This window comes from Gracilinanus agilis, chromosome 2 (genome assembly GCF_016433145.1).
Source record: "Gracilinanus agilis isolate LMUSP501 chromosome 2, AgileGrace, whole genome shotgun sequence".
NCBI lineage: Eukaryota > Metazoa > Chordata > Mammalia > Didelphimorphia > Didelphidae > Gracilinanus > Gracilinanus agilis.
The window spans coordinates 579,333,295-579,351,090 of NC_058131.1; the positions used below are offsets into that span (position 1 = coordinate 579,333,295).

Here is a 17,796-nt window from a genome sequence, read left to right on the forward strand (position 1 = left end):
TAAATTCTAGTTCACGCTCTATGGCAGTCCACATTTTGGCTCTCTCTGCTAGTTCCTATGCTGATGAAAGAAAGAATGGTTATGTTGTTGTTCAGTTGAGTCTGATTCTTCATGACCCCAACAACCACAGTGTCCATGGGCTTTTCTTAGCAAAGGTACTGGAGTGTTTTACCATTTCCTTCTCCAGTGGATTAAGACAAACAAGTTAAGTGACTTGACCAAGGTCACATAGATAATAAATGTCTGGTGTTAGATTTGAACTAGGTTCTTCTGACTCCAGGCCCATTGTTCTATGTTCCGTATAAATGTTAGATTGAATTAAACAAAGAAGCTAAGCTGCCTCACAGGTCCAGCACCCTATCTTCCAAGCCAAATAGCTGCCTCTGGCAGTATGTATAGTATAAAGGACTTAGAGACAGTAGATGTTAGTCTGAATCTCAGCTCTGACATTTACCAACTTTGTGGCCATATATAAATCATTTTAATCCCTCTGAGCCTTAGTTTCCTCCTCTCTATAAATATATACTAGCTACTTCTAAAGGTTGTGTTAAAGAAAGAGCTATGTAAAATGTGGAATGCTAGAGAAATGGGGGAGGAAGGTGTCACTGTAGATAACATGTCACCACGACCTCATTGGACTTCTAAGAATTTCTCATTATATACTTTCCTTCTTTCCTCATGATAAACATAAAACTAATCCACATATATATGTGAATATTGAGTTACCTTATAGGTACTAGACACAATGATCATTTCTGGGATTTACATAAAATATAAGACATGGGCTCTGCCCTTTGGTGTTGATAGCCTTCAGGAATTACTGATGTGAGCCTTTCCAAACTTAAACTGGCTCTCAGAGGACAGAGTGAACATCTGCAAAACAAACTTACCTTCTAGTTGGAAAAACTATATAAGTAGGTATTGAGAGCTAAATTGAGTTCCAGAGCTCAAAAAGGACAGAGAACTCTGTACTACTGTAGAGACAATGTTCTATCAATATTAAGAAGAGATAATGATCACTGGAGGGCTGGTGTGTGGAAGAGGGTGTGAAGACTAGATAGGAAAGACTTGGTGGAAAAAGCCAGTCAGCCTTCACTTTCAAAAAGCTGTACCTAGGGCAGCAAAGGCTTGCATGTTGACCTTATGTGACTTTAGTTACCTTTGACATTTCATGGTATAGAAGGGCATATGCTATAATTTGCCTTGGCTCTTATACCTACCCCTTTGGGGGGATTATATATTCCCCAATGGGATTATATATTCCCCAAAGGATATCCATGAATTTGTGCTTAGGGTAAATACGTACCATGGTCATTTTCCCACACTACGCTGTTGGTTTCCCTAACAGTCTGCCTCATCCTTTGTCTATTATGTTCCAACTTCTACCATTATCCTTTGTATGAGTGGTTTATATATCTTACTGATATCAAAACCACCTCCTCTGCCTCTCTGAGCATCAAGAAATTTCCTCTAGCCACATTATAATTAAAAAATACAAAGGACTGAGGAAGTCTACCAGCATCATTATTCTGCCAAGACATTGAGTCCTAAGAGTTCAGATACCATCTAGATGGAGGGACAAGTAGATGGTAAAATGAATAGAATGCTGAATCTGAAATCAAGAAGATTTATCTTCCTAAACTCAAAGCTGAGTTCAGATACTTCCCAACTGTATGGCTCTGAACAAGTCACTTGACTCCATTTACCTCAGTTTCCTCATTTGTAAAATGAGCTGGAAAAGAAAATGGCAGATCACTCCAGGAGTTTTACCAAAAACAAATGAGGTCACAAAGAATGGGACACAATTGAACAATAGCATATAGATATATAGGGTAAAGGATCCTGATAAGTACAGACCTACTCTTAGTTATTATGCTTCTGAGTAATAATATTGTGACCTTGAGCAAATTTTTTTTCCTCTGGGCTTTAGTTTCCTAATCTGGGAAGGGAGGGGAGAAAATTGATTTCAATTCAACTTACATTTATTTAGTATATCTATAAGTTATTTTCCATTTCTAACAGTTTTGTATATTTGCCATTCCCCCAAGCTCCCCAGACTCAAAACCTAGGCGTCTTCCTTAGCTTCTTGTTCCCTCTTACCCTTAGTCCCAACTATTGCCAAAGTCTTTAATTTTTACCTTTGTAACATCTCTTACATAAACCCTTTCTTTCCTCTGATACTGCCACCATTCTGATGTGGACCTTCATCACCTCAAATAGCTAATAAATATTTATTAAGCACTCACTTAATAATTGTTTGTGCCACATAACTAATATGAGTTTTGTGTGAAGCACTGGTGGGAAAAATACAAAAAAGAAAGACAGTCCCTACCCTCTTGGAGTTTACAATGGGGAAAGACAACTATGCTAATTAATTGCTTTTAGATATTATCTTATTTAATCGATAGCAAGCAATAGCTTACTAGTTGGTCTGCCTGTCACAAGTTGTTCCCCTGCTCTCACCCTGATCAGATTTACGAATAGCAAAATCCTTTTTTTTTGGCCTTCATAGCCTTTCACAACTATTCTCTCTCTCTCTCTCTCACTCTCTCTCTCTCTCTCTCTCTCTCTCCCTATTTATCTATCTCTATCTATCTATCTCTATCTCTATCTATCTATCTCTCACCTTACCTATGTTGATAATCTCCCGTTCATTCTATATATGGTTCTTTTGTAAATAGTTGTTTTCATATTGTCTACCCCATTAGACTTTGAGCCCCTTAAGAACTGTCTTTTGTCTTTCTTTGTATCCCTAGGGTTTAATATAGTGTCTGGCACATAATAGGCACTTAATAATTGTTTAATGACTTTAATTAAAGGCCAAGAAAAAGAAGTGATCCTGATCAAAAAGTCAGTAATCATCTAATTCACTACCTCATTTTATGGATGAGGAAACTGATATCCAGACCATTGAAGTGACTTGTCCAAAGCTGAACTAAATAAATGAGCTCAAAGGAGCAGGGACACTCTCAGTGCTATTTCTGGGACCCAAGCCAACCATGATTTCCAATATAGAGTTAGCTTTTAGCCTTTGGAAAACATAGAAAAGTATTTTCATTTTTTGTGTGATTTTCTTTTTGCAATAAATATCCTAGAAATCTGCAGGAAGCATAGGTGAATGATCAATTTACTTCCATTTCTTTTCCTAGGTAATTTCTTTTATCCATCAATGGCCAAAAAAAGGGGACCAAGTCCAATACCGCTATGCAACCCTGCTGAAATTAAAGAGAGTTCTGCATGTGTCAGGACTGTAGGATTGGACTCAGGAGATTCATTTTGCTCAGGAGAAAAAAAAACAATAGCTTTAATTTCATTAATGATCTCCTAGATGATTCCAATACAAGTTTAATTCTCCATTAAATATTAATGCCATTCAGTATACTGTCTTTAGTATTGGGTAGATAAAATTGATACTAACCTACTGTTTTTGCATTTTATGACTTAAATCACAGGGCTTTTTCAGGAGGAGTCAGCAAAGTAATGCCACATACTCCTGTCCTCGTCAGAAGAATTGTTTGATTGATCGAACTAGTAGAAACCGCTGCCAACACTGTCGATTACAGAAATGCCTTGCTGTAGGGATGTCTCGAGATGGTGAGTATTCCCAATTTGAGTTGTGTTCCTAAGGCAGAGTGACACTCTTTCTTAGGATGAGATTGTTAAAATGCCTCTTAAGATATGAACTAGGCCCTTCCCTATAGTCTCCTGTTTCCTGTTGTAATGTAAATGTTGATCCAATTTGCTACAATTCCACAGAGATGATTGGTTTAAGCTGATTCAGTGAGGGTATGACAAGGGAAGTATGTCAGAACATTTCCAATGAATGTCTTTAAGACACTATATGGAGATGCATTGATTAAAGGTAGATGTAAATCTTTTTCCCCTTCATACTTGAATTCCCATTAGATTTCGCCAGGTAGCAAAGGACCTCCTCTGAATTTGTAGTTTTATAGAATGATGCTTTATCCCAAAAGAATTATTGACATTCAGAATTTATCAATTTTGACTTCAAATGCCTATTTTGGAAAATTGTACGCTGAAGTCAAATTTTTGGATCAATAACAAATATTCTTTTCATTAAGGAAAAATATTTTAAGAAGAAACTATCTATGCAATTATAAGACTTTCTAGATTTGCCTGGAAAACTATCTTGAGTGTTCTAAATAATCAACACCAGATTGTAAGACAGTTACTCAAATGCATGGAAACTGGGCACAAAGCACATTATGTACATTTAAGGTCATTTCATAATGTAGGATGGTCCTTTCATAAGATCCAATTGAATGTAATGCCTTTTCTAATGAGGTTTCTTTTTAAAGGACCACCCTGTAGAAAACAACGTTAGTTTACTGAGCATGCTGTCAAATAAAGTCTGCCCTACTGATGGAATCCGATATTCAGAAACTCCTGTGGACCTGCTACTTACACAGATTGCAGCCCACAATGGTGATGGTATATATGCATGGCTCTTGGAATATGAAAGAATATAACTGAAAATTTTGGGAGCTGACAGATGCAGGTCACAAACAATTTACACCATATTCTTAGAAATTCCTGTGATGTGCAATGCCAGCAGATTTTCTCTTCTGTTGGCACTGAGCTGACAAAATTAGGTGTTGCTTGGGAACCTGTAAATTAAAGTCACAGGATGAGAATATATTTTCTCAAGAACAGTTTTTCTTTCTTATTTTGCAAGGTATTATTATGAAGCCTCTATAGGGCAAGACAAAAGTTACTGTGTAGTTATACATATGGAACAGTAACAATTCCACCTAAATCTATTCATTGAATGCAGTGGGGTAGATAGATATATTTTTTCATTGGTTTAGGAAAGATGGCCTCAAGGTCTCTAAATATTTTTGCAAAAGATAAATGGTGCATACTCTTTTGGGAAATTATGGGCAGCTAGGTGGCAATGGACAAAAAGCTGGACTGGGAAATCAGGATGACCTAAGTTCAAATATAGCATCATGCTCTTAACAGTGTGACCTTGGATAAATCACTTAACTACTCTCACCCTCAATTTCTTCATCTGTAAAATTGTGGTAATAATAGAACTTACCTCACAAGGCGGTTGTGAAGTTCAAACAAGATAATGTGTAAAGTGCTTTGCAAATCTTAAATGTAAGAATGATAGCTTTTATGGACCTAAACTCCTGGGCCACATTCAGTCAGGCTACAATGGTTCACCTAGGTTTTGCTATTTTTCCACTCAAGTTTTGATCGCTATAACTGATGTTCCATATTAATCAGTTTTTTTCCTCTGGGGAAACAGAAGTAGTATGTTGCAAGTATTTTTTGGCATTAAAAAAGTCCAACAACTATCTAGCGTGTTGACCTAAGCCAACAAACTCATTATCATTTTCTTCCCCTGAAACAATAAGGTGGAAGTTCATATGAATTAGTTCATATTTTCTAGATCTAATTTCTAACTATAATATCATCAGTAACACTCAACAGTGTTGGTTTACTTCTGCAAAATGGAGAATTATGATCTTTTATGGGAATGATTCAAGCTAATAAATACTTTTTTTCTCAGTGATCTGATTGTTTCAGGAGAAATAATTGTACAAGCTGGATAATCCCCAGATAGCTGCCCTAATTATCCTCTTCATTTTGTACCTAGAGGCACATCCCAAGGGAGAAACACTAAAGCCAAAATTCAAGTGTTAATAGCTTGAGACCCATAATAGCAAAATGGTACTGTACACTTTCTGAAAAGTGGGTCCCAGTGATGCTGTAGGGTTCTACCATGAAAAAAATAATAATAAAAAGATGCTTCAAAAAAAGATGAAGCAAGTCTAGAATACAGAATGTAGTTAAAATATAAAAATTTCAGTGGTTGGCCTGGAGGACAGAATAAAGCATTATGATGTGCCTGGCACTATGCTAAGTGCTTCACAAATATTATCTCATTTGATCCTCACAGTAACCCCAGGAGGTAGGCACTGTTATTTCCTATGATTGATATATATAAATATATAATATTATCTATTATACCTCTGCTATTATAATTATTCCCATTTTACCGATGAGGAAACTAAGGATAAGGTGAATTTCTTGCCCAGGGGCATTCATCTAATAAGCATCTAAAGAAAAATTAGGTTATTGGGATCGGTTTCATTGCATACAGTCTTACAACTCTGTAGAAGATACTTAAAAAAATAATTATAATGTACCAAAGCACCTTTATGTGTGTGCATACATACATATTTATTTTTTAGGTGTCTACATGGATACTTATTTATATATGTGTATGGATATGTATATGTTTGTGTGTCTGGATTTTGTTTTTGTTTTTGTTTTTTTTTTGCACTCCAGCTGTAAAATTTGGTCGGATGTCAAAAAAGCAGAGGGACAGCTTATACGCCGAGGTCCAGAAACACCGAATGCAGCAACAGCAGCGAGATCACCAGCAGCAGCCTGGAGAGGCAGAGCCATTGACACCCACGTACAATATCACCACCAATGGGCTAACGGAGCTTCACGACGACCTCAGTAATTACATTGATGGTCATACCCCTGAAGGTAGCAAAGCAGACTCTGCAGTTAGCAGCTTCTACTTAGACATACAGCCTTCTCCAGATCAGTCGGGTCTTGATATTAATGGAATCAAACCAGAACCAATATGTGACTACACGCCAGCATCGGGCTTCTTCCCCTATTGCTCTTTCACAAATGGAGAGACTTCTCCGACTGTATCCATGGCAGAATTAGGTAATAAGAGAGAAAAGTTTCCGTAATTGCTTTAATAATACCCTTTGAACGAAAAGTTAACACATTTAGTTTTCTCCTAACGAGCATGCTATTAGTAATCGGAGCAGACCTTATCATTTGGGTAACCCTCCAATTCCTTCCTGTGCAGTCATTTCCTCATTGCTTAGTCAATTATTGAATTGACAGTAAAGCACCACTAGAGGTAAGGAAATGCTTGTCTCCAACAGAAAGTTCAAATTCCACAGGAATTTAGGAAATATAACTATTCAATACTTTGATATATTTCCAGTTATTACCATATTATCTAAATTACCAAATTCCCTAAAAATTAACATCAGCTATAGTCTCGTTCACTCTTCTACATATTTTGGCAATGGATACTAGCCACCCAATCTGTTCACTTTACTAATGAGTACAAAAATAATTGTAAATTTTTCATGGCTGCCATTGTTAGGGTACCTTAGGTTAAACTTAGAACTGTAAAATTAAGAAAATGAAATATCCTTTCTAGGAAATTGTCATTTGCTGTTTTGATTGGATTCAAAGCATGGTACTATTATTAGGAGACTCTTGATAAGAACCAGTTCTAGTTTCTGAGTTGGATCTGCTCCTCCTGGTGATTCCTTACTCAAGGTTCTAATCCTTTGGGACCTTTCAATGAGTTGCTATAAAAGTGACTGATCTGTGACAATGGGAGAATTAAGACTTCAGAGGGAAAATAAACAGCAGGAGCAGAAAGACTTTGTAAGCAATTGGAATCCTCATTTGTTTTCTATAGACGTATACTCTTCTAATTTGAGAGATCTCTCCTGCCTTCTTTTCACTCCTTCCCCATTTTTTTTTTTTTTTTTGCTTGGGGAAGGAGCAGATTTTTGCTGTTTGCCATAGCTCTCTAAAATTAAAATAAATAACTTTTTTCCCTACATTTCACCATTAATATCTTTTATGAATCTAAGTCCATGAGAGCAGAAATATTTCGAGCTTCACTTTTAGCCACTGAAGAGTGTTAAAGGTGTCTTCCCGTCTTTTTTAATTAATGGAGAAATCTCTAAACTAGAAGCCAGGTTATTTTATTGTTGTTTTTCTTGAACTGGACCCAGAACTCTTTATCTTGTAATCTCAATTGGCCCTTAAATAGGAATGTGAGGAAAACAAGATTATCAGAGATGAGTAAGAATTTGGTTGAAAAATAACAATTTTAAGAACCCAGGTTATTTTAATTTTATTGTCTATAAATTCTGTTTGCTCTGGGCTGTTCTCTATAGTTGTCTTTGTACATAGCACTATTGCTTAACAAGACTAAAGACACCAAAATCAATATCATTATTTCAGTAGAGTGGGAATTAGGACCCAGTGATCCAAGTGTTTGTGTAGGTACTCTACATAGGGTCTTTCAAACTTTTTAATGCAATGCCTGGCATAGTAGGGTGCTATATAAAAGCTTAGGCTATCCTTTCCCCTTCCCAATAATATCAGTCTGAGATGTAGAATTAAAATAGAATAAGTTGAAAAAATATATAATTTGCTTTGATGTTGTTCTTCTTTAAAAGTTCAGTGCCTTGAACAAAGGAGACACTTTAGTCTTATTATTTAATTGAAATAAAGATCTAAGAGGATAAGCATATTATGACAGGAATTAGCAAGGTAGGTGATAATGTTCTAGAATTTAAAGTAATTTGTTGTGGTTTTTTTTTTTTTTAAGTTTAGTGTTCAAGTCTTAAACATTAAATAAATGAAATCCTAAACTCACAATGGTATGGTGTCACAACAACTTTTGTCATTAGATTTTGATTAGCAAATACATAGCAATTACAGATTTGATAAAAATCACATCTATAGGTTAGCAAATGGCTTCTTGCTTTCTAGAGTGGCATCATACATGCCTCCTTCTTCCCCCCACCACCCCACCTTTGTTTTAAATAGAAACACTTCTAAATGTCTGATTCAATAATTTGGCACCATCATGAAGTTCTATATTTGGCTTAGATAGCACAATCTAACCACCCTGGAGACCTGTGTAGAAAATGAAAGTTATTTTCTTTTTCCATTTCCATAATTGAGAAATAAAGCTTTGTTAGAAGAAATAAAGTAAGTTCCTCACTTTTCATCAGTTTGAGAGAGGCTTTATAAAGAGCAATACAATTTCCTAAAAAACCTGAACTTAATCAGAACTTGGTATATAAAGAGTCTGTGAGTCATAATCAAAAACTTTATAAAAAACTGACTGGTGAGAATGTGGTCACTGCCCTCTACTGGTGAGTCATTCACATTCAAACATTCAGTTGTACCCCTTTTTTACTGACTGGTCTAGAAGTAGAGAGAAGGCAGTGGGGTTCAAGTACTGGAGAAAGATGGACCTATTTTACATGATGAGCCACAGTTCATTCAGCTGTTGACTCGTTAACTAGAAGTACTTACTGCATCACAAAATGGATTAATTATACTATGGGCAGCAGCATGAAAAACAAATTTCTGTCCCCTAGGATCATCTATGCCTCATGAGTGCAAGTCCTGGCTGACAGCAAGTTTAAAGGACCAGAGAATGTTCATTCCAGATTTACTGGGGCCAAGTCTCTGGGGCAGACCCGGTCTGTAAGGGGCCTCAGGACAGGATTTTTTACACAGTTCAACTTGCCATGTTCTCTACTGTGGGCAATAGCACTGGAAACTTTTATAATCTGTGTCAACCTCAGCTGATTCTACATTCGACATTTGAATTGGTCGAGTTCAATTTAAACTTTTACAAATAATTTATTTGAAAAAGTTATTGAAATTAAAGGAAATGTCCTATCAAGAAAGATATGTTTCTTTGGAAGACAGCTCAATGCCTTGTTTCAGGATTATTTGAGCATCATTACATCCCTGTTGCCTTTTGTACTAGTTTGTTTTTACCAATAACCTTCTGTAAAATCATCATTCTAAAGTGGTTTCTACAGACAATTCTTGTTCTGTTCAGCTCAGGTTGTAACCATCTTCTGGATTAATGGGAATTTGGGACAGTATTGCCAAGTTAGCCACCAGATACTATTAATTAATATTCTTTTGACATTTTTTATTTTTTTATTTATTAAATTTTAATTTCACCCCTTCAACTCAATTCTCAGCACTACCATTCCTATTTCAGAACTTATTTGCCTAACATCTAGATTTCTGAAACAGCTTCATAGCTGTTTTTTCTAAAGTCTCTTCTGCCTTCACCCCACTTTTATATTCTACTGCCGAATTAATCTACCATTTCTCTGTCTCACTAAGTTTAAACTCTATATCTTGATATTATTTCTGGTAACTAATTCAGCTTAACCTATCCAGTATTATTTCCCTGATAATGTTTTTATTTCCTTGATAATGTGTATACAAACATACACACTGCCTCTTAAAATCTATTTCTCAGAGCCTTCTCAGGAATTACCTCCTCCTAGAAGCATTTTCCAATTATCTAACATCGATCTCTCCCTTCCTGTTCTCGCACAATATTTATTCTCTCTTTCTTACATGACATATAATTACATTTAACTTTAAACTGCCCAATACTGAGTTGTTTTCTATGTGTACATTCTGTCTTCCTTACAAGGCAGAGACAGTCCTTGAGGGCAGAGATCATAGCACAGCTTTTTGTATCTTTTATAGAATTTGACATAGTACTGGGTACATAATAGGCATTCATTAAATGCTTATTCATTGATTACATTATCTATTTCTATATTTGTGTAGCTATGTCATTTTCTAATTTATCAAGACTAAATTCTCACTGTGTAATCATTTGCACAAGATACCTATACATATCTCAGCCCATCAGAGAAAGAGATGAGGTCCTACCTTAAGTTCAGAGATTTCTTGAATACATTTTAAATGAATTGGTTTAATTTTACCTGCTGTCAAATCATTTCTTACTGGGGCATCTGGCTTAATGTTCACTCATTCCCAGGCATCTTTGTAGAGGAACAGAATGTTATCATGGTCAGGAAGTTCTAAAAGTTTCCATTCCTTGTCTGTTTGCAAAGTCCAAAGTACTCAGTCTTGCTTCTTAAACTCAGTGCATTGTTCAGAATGACTTGGAGCAGAGGTTCTTGATCTATTTTTGTTCTGTCCTCCCCTCCTCCTTTTTGCATTAAGACTTTTCAGTTATGCTATATTAGCAGAATTATTATACTGTACTATTTTTTGGTGGGGGAAGTTCACAAACCCCAACTTAAGAACTCCTGACTTGTAAGCTTATTTATTTGTTTGTTTTAAGTTATGAAAAATGCCAGAGTAATTCCAAAAATTTCTTTTGGTTTTGGAATTTTGCTTAAAGATATAAAGGGGGAAATCATTGTACTTTCTAACCTTTTTGTTTTGTTCTAATTTAGAACACCTTGCACAGAATATTTCCAAGTCACATATGGAAACTTGCCAGTACTTGAGAGAGGAGCTACAGCAGATAACATGGCAGACCTTTCTCCAGGAAGAGATTGAAAACTATCAAAACAAGGTAGAACCTTGGAAAATATCTTCAGAATCTCATTTTAGGCCACCCAGTTAGAATGAGTGAAAGAGGTGAGAGTTGGGGGGTTTGAAGTAGGAGATTAAGGAAATGTAATATCCAGTTTGTGATCCTATGTGGCTTTCGCTATGTTGGTGAGGTTGCACACATCAAAGTGAGCTTCTAAAAATCTAAGTGAGTGGATATTTGTGTTTTGTTACATTTGAGATTGAAAGGCCAGAAAGATGAAGTAAAATAGAATCAACTTTAGGCTTTTTAAAGTAAAGAATCAATTGTTTAGAGGGCAGGTTGGAGTTTTGGTACATAATAGATCACACCAAACATGGCATTGGGAGTCTCAGACTTAAGAAGGAAGTTTAGAAAGGAATAAAAAAAAAAAAACTAGTGAAGTTAAGTTACTTGGCCAAGGTCATACATACTGAGAGTTAGTAATAAAGTTGAAACTAAACTCACGTATCTGGTGATTTTTTTCCCCATTTTCTTATGCTGGCAGAACAGCTCTGAAACTGACTTACCCTCTACTTATTCTAGAATCATACTTATATTAGGAAACAGCAAATCAGATTAGGGTTCAGCAAAACATCATTTAGGTTTGCTTTTGAAATGACTTAAGAATGAGAACAAGAAGGCACCATGACATTGCCAAAGGCTGGGTAGAATTATCTCTGCTGGAGTACTGGTGTACTTTGGCTTTTTTGCTATTTGTGTTCATAGCTTCTCTCCTTTGTCCTTGTCCTAGCCAAAACAAACAAAAAGAAAATCCTATATGGCCTAGAAAGAGGAAGAAGAGAGATTTGAAAATAATCTTCTGAATCTAAATTAAAATAGATAAACTATTGCTTTTACATGCATAAAGTATCTAGAACAACCTTTACACAACCTGATCATTGAAGTCTACCACATAAGAAGGATTTGAAAACATTAGCCCAGTTAAACCAATTATGCCCACTTTGTGGGTAATTTTTGTATGGTAACCTGTTTTCTCTCTTTCACAGCAGAGGGAAGTAATGTGGCAGTTGTGCGCAGTCAAAATAACAGAAGCTATTCAGTACGTAGTGGAGTTTGCCAAACGCATTGATGGATTTATGGAACTGTGTCAAAACGATCAAATTGTGCTTTTAAAAGCAGGTATGTACTTTGCAGGCAAATTTCAAGGCCCATTTCACCCTGCTTGTGAAAGAAATGATTGTTAAGGTAGTAGAGATGAATCATTTATTTTTTTGTTCTTTTTTTTCCCCCTCTGCTATCATTAGCTCATGTTTCTCTTAGCAAAAATAGACTTTAAATGGCTTATGGTCATTTAAAAAATCAATTCACTCATTGTGGGGTGGTTCTGAATGAATAAATATGTTTGATGTTATGTTTGTATTCATAAATTTTGAAAAAATTTATTTCTGTACCCTTGGACCCTGTGGGAAGCTTGGATGGAGTGGGAGTAAAGAGAGTTGCTTATGGTGCTTACTAGACACCAATTACCATTTTAAAAAATAGCATATATGCAGGTGTGTGTGCTAAAAGGTTGAAGCATTTTTCTTTCCTTTAGCAACACCAGGGCTCTTCATAAAAATAAAAAAAAATGATTCTAAGGTTGTAATTTGTAAATTAATCCTCTCTTCTGTAAAACCCAATGAAGTTGCAGTACAATAATTTTTAGTAATAATAGTAATCTCACTTCTTCTGAATGTCATTCATCTGACTATGGAGCCTACTAGTTAAATTACACAGAGTACTCATTACATCACCTATACCATTAAAGGTCATATTTGTATTCATTGTGTAGAATTAAAATCCCTAAAATGTTATAAACCAAACCATTTTTGTTTTTGTGTAGGCTCTTTGGAAGTGGTGTTTATCAGAATGTGCCGTGCCTTTGACTCTCAGAACAACACCGTATATTTTGATGGGAAATATGCTAGCCCTGATGTATTCAAATCCTTAGGTAAGAAAATCCTACGCTGCATTGCCAGGGCAACAGAAAGAACAGCTTGAGGAGTTCTTGTCATCCAAAATAGAGGCTAGTTATTTGAAAGCTAAAAAGTCTTATGTGTAATACTGTAAGTTCCCATCACATCTAGCCTAATATCAAGAGAAATGTATGTCATGTTCTTCAGCTTGTGCTCTGGATGGTAAGTTATGTAAAAATTATTGATATCATTTAGATAATAAGTTGAATGTTAGTCTTGTTATAAGCACAGGTAAGGATTCCAAATTTAGAAAGAAGAGGTTATTTCTCAGAAAAAGATGCTATATTAATACACATCAATGTCGAGGGATTATGACTTTGCTATTGTGGCAACTCCTCGAACCAGTAAAAATCATGCACTGACAAAAATCACAGCTCCCTGATATATTGATGTCTGCTCATATAGCACCCATTTCTGAGTAATATTTTATAGTTTTAGAGAGTTGCCTGAGGCTTATAAAGGTTAAGTGAGTTCCCCAAGGTTACATAGCTTCTTAATGTCCAGGTTAGATTTGAATCCTGTATTTCCTGATGCCAACTCCAGTATCCTATCTAGTCTGCTACAATGCCTACACACAAACACCATGCTACATCCAGTGTGTATGAATCTATCAAATAAAACATTTAAACTCATTTTGTATATATGAAGTCAAGACTGAGCTATGTTAGATTATAACTTTTGTATTGGCAAATTCACCGAATGTAGATTTTAATAATTTTGAAGTAAAGTAGGAAGCAAAAATGGATGAAAATAATTACGTATGTTTTAATCAATTTTTAACTAAATTAATTTTTCATTAAAATCAAAATAAAAGCTAGAGTAGCAGTAGGAGCAGTAGTCGTTGCAGCTGCTTGCATTTATGTGACACTAAAAGTCTGCAAAATCAATTTCAGTTTCTCATTTTTGTCTTCACAATATCCTTATGAGATGGGGGCTATAAGTATCCCCATTTTACAGATGAAAAAACTGAAGCAGACAATTTAAGTGACTTCTGGGGAGGTCACACAAGTAGTAAGTATCTGAAGCTAGCTTAGGAAACTAGGTATTCTTGTCCATGTCGAGAACTGTGTCCATTTGGCCACCTGCTTGCTTCTAAAAATTATTTTGGCCACTTCCAAATGTGGGTCTTAATCATTTAATGTTCTCAAAACATCCTTCTTATATCTGAATAGAGTGATAGCTACATCTTTTTCCCCAAGATGTTAGCCTAAATTCCGAGATCTTTATTTTTTATTTTGACAGGTTGTGAAGACTTTATTAGCTTTGTTTTTGAATTTGGAAAGAGTTTATGTTCTATGCACCTGACTGAAGATGAGATTGCATTGTTTTCTGCATTTGTGTTAATGTCTGCAGGTAAGGATGATTTCTACTAACAAAAATAATAACTTTTAAGTTTAATCAGACAAAGAATTCTGGTTTTTAACATTAGTAAGTATAACTTCCATTTCATTACTAGATAAAAACATTTTCTCAGAACTACTAAATTGGAATCCTCCAAAGTATACCAATTCAGATAATACCTTTAAAAAATAATTGTTCCACAGTGGGTCATACTGGTAGTTCATTAAGCAGGTATTTTATAGTTAGAGATTCCAAATGAAATAATGTGAATGCATCTTGTTTACTTTGACCGTAAAAGTTGGAGATGTACTCTCTAAAGCATTCTACCTTCTCTTAATATACTGTTTTGGCATTGTCTTACATGAATTTGTCTCACCTTTTATTTTATCCATAGCCTACTAATAATTGAGTTATAAGTACCCTTAGTTTACTACTTGCTGCCATGAAAATTTTTGTGCAATTACATTACTTTAATTGAAGTAATTTGCTAATAAAACTCTTGGTTGCCATAGAGTTTAAGATAGTTCTAATATTTGTCAGAAAGGACACTTACTTGGGTATGGGTATACTTTGTACACTTATAGGCCATTATAGTTTCATCTAAAAATGTTATCTTGAGGACTTGAGTGCTGGTTTTATCTATTTGTGTATGTAGTGTTTCTTCCTTTAAAATGTGAGCATCCTGAGGGCTGGGGCTATATCTTGTGTCTTTATATCCTCAGCATTTAGCCCAGTGCCTGGCATTCAGTTAAGAGTTAAATAAATGGAGGGCAGCTGGGTGGCTCAATGGATTGGGAGCCAGGCCTAGAGACAGAAGGTCCTAGGTTCAAATCTGGCCTCAGACACTTCCCAGCTGTGGGACCCTGGGCAAGTCACTTGACCCCCATTGCCTAGCCCTTACACAGTATTTGATTCTAAGATGGAAGGTAAGGGTTAAAAAAAAAAAGAGTTAAATAAATGCTTGTTGATATATATACTACATTTAAATATCACATCCAGTTATGAAGAGATCCTACTTCTCTTCTAAGAATCAAGTTATTTCATGGTCTTTCAAGTGCTGTCCCTTATAAATATCAAAGCATAGTTGTCCTTGCCCTGCTTTACAAAATCCAAAAGGAGACTACGTCGAGGATCCATCATTCAATCCAGAACCATTTAAGCCCCTGCTATATCCCAGGCATTGTGCTGAGCATAGGAGGTACCAATAAAAGCAAAAGACATTCCCTGCTTGGGGCAGCTGGGTAGCTCAGTGGATTGAGTCAGGCCTAGAGACAGGAGGTCCTGGGTTCAAATCTGGCCTCAGACACTTCCCAGCTTTGTGACCCTGGGCAAGTCACTTGACCCCCATTGCCTACCCTTACCAATCTTCCACCTATAAGTCAATACACAGACGTTAAGGGTTTAAAATTAAAAAAAAATTAAAATAAAATAAAAGACATTCCCTGCTTTCAGGAATTACACACTCATGGGGAAGACAACGTGCAAAGAGCTATGTACCAACAAGCTGTAGGCAGGATAAACTGGAGATAATCTCAGAAGGACGGCACTAGTGTCATCAGAATTTAAAAGGGCTTTGATAGAGCAGCTAAGTAGCACAGTGGGCTAGAGATGGGAGGTCTTGTGTTTACATCTGTCCCCAGATACTTCCTAGTTGTGTGACCCTGGGCAAGTCACTTAACCACTATTACTTAGCCCTTACTCCTCTTCCAATGGTATTGCTTCTAAGACAGAAGGTAAGAGTTTAACAAACAAACAAAGGACTTTGGTAAACTTTGGCAAAAAAAAAAAAAAAAGTCAGGAACAGATGGATAACTCTTGACTATATGATATGAGAGAACTACTATAAACATTTTCTTGCTTTCTTTTAGATCGCTCGTGGCTGCAGGAAAAGGTAAAAATAGAAAAATTACAGCAGAAAATTCAACTAGCCCTTCAGCATGTCCTACAGAAGAATCATCGGGAAGATGGAATATTAACCAAGGTGGGAGCCAGGAAGTCTCCATTTGGTGACTCTTTCCTTGTCTTAGACATCTCTAGTATCTGTGTGTGTAGTATTTCAGAAGAGGCTGTGTTAGTTTGCGTCTTCCTGGTGACTGGTTAGAGTGTATTTGTCAGTAAGTGGAAAAGATGAAGATTTAAAATTAATTTCATTATATTTTTAGGTAGCATGGAGATAAGTGAAGGGGAGAAAGCTAGAGGAGAAAATTTCTAATGGGCTCGGCTCTCTTTTCCCCTTGTCCATAATCCAAATACAGACTCTGTTACTTTTATAGATTCTGACATACATCGACAGGACTGATGACAGGGGCAGCAAGGGGGAACACACTGACTAGAGTCAGCAAGAATGAGTCCAAACCAGCCTTAGAAAATTTCTATCTGGCTGTGTAAAGCCCTTTGCCAACCTTAAAGCACTTATAAATGTTGTTATTATATTGAGAGGAAGACAATGTGGAAAAAAAAAATCCTGAATTGCCAATTCGATGACAGGAGTCTTAATCTGGTTCTGCCAGTGACTGCTTGTGTCACCCTGGCAAAGTGAATTCACCTTTTTTTGAAGCTCAGTTTCCTTGCCTCTAAAATAAAGGAGAAATTTTTATATGGCCTGAAGAGAAGCCTGAGAATAAAATAAGGATGTTGCTCTAAGGGTCTTTCTCGGTTAAGAAAAAAATTCTCCATCCTTAATTGTTTTTCTCTTTTCTTCTCTTCACAGTTAATATGCAAGGTGTCTACTTTAAGAGCACTATGTGGTCGACATACAGAAAAGCTCATGGCATTTAAAGCAATATACCCAGACATTGTGCGACTTCATTTTCCTCCATTATACAAGGAGTTGTTCACTTCAGAATTTGAGCCAGCAATGCAAATTGATGGGTAAATGTATCACCTAAGCACTTCTAGAATGTCTGAAGTACAAACATTTAAAAAAAAAAAAGACACTTTATATGGCCCTGCACAGACCTGGAGAGCCAACACACTGCACATCTTTCGGTGGTCGGGGTCAGGCAAAGGAGGGGAAACAATGAAAACAAATAAAAGTGAAATTTGTTTTTCTCATGCATATGATTTCCATTATGCCTACAGATATGGACCCTTTTTCTGTCTTGGCTTCTTGATCTTTGACCTCTGTTTACAAGGTTGTCTTTTCTTGTAGTTCACTGCCCACAGACTTTCTACCGAATAATCAGTCTTTCTAGTCAGAACAGAGAAGTCCAGTAGTAACCAGGGACTGGGTATGCAGAGCAGAGGTTTACGGCCCTGGTTTGTATAACCTGCTCATTGTCTCATGAAGGA

At 36.2% G+C, this 17,796-nt stretch overlaps 1 protein-coding gene across 1 annotated transcript in view; it reads left to right on the forward strand.

Annotated features, from left to right (window-relative positions):
• The window catches only part of RORA (RAR related orphan receptor A), an 897,474-nt gene extending 879,915 nt beyond the window's left edge, over positions 1 to 17,559 (forward strand). Inside the window, exons 5-12 of the mRNA XM_044665391.1 lie at positions 3,453 to 3,594; positions 6,322 to 6,717; positions 11,067 to 11,188; positions 12,196 to 12,328; positions 13,032 to 13,139; positions 14,407 to 14,517; positions 16,374 to 16,486; positions 17,216 to 17,559. Of these exons, the coding sequence (XP_044521326.1) occupies positions 3,453 to 3,594; positions 6,322 to 6,717; positions 11,067 to 11,188; positions 12,196 to 12,328; positions 13,032 to 13,139; positions 14,407 to 14,517; positions 16,374 to 16,486; positions 17,216 to 17,380 (1,290 nt within the window). The 3' untranslated portion in view covers positions 17,381 to 17,559. The remainder of the gene's footprint in view (positions 1 to 3,452; positions 3,595 to 6,321; positions 6,718 to 11,066; positions 11,189 to 12,195; positions 12,329 to 13,031; positions 13,140 to 14,406; positions 14,518 to 16,373; positions 16,487 to 17,215) is intronic.
• Positions 17,560 to 17,796: the final 237 nt, after the last annotated feature.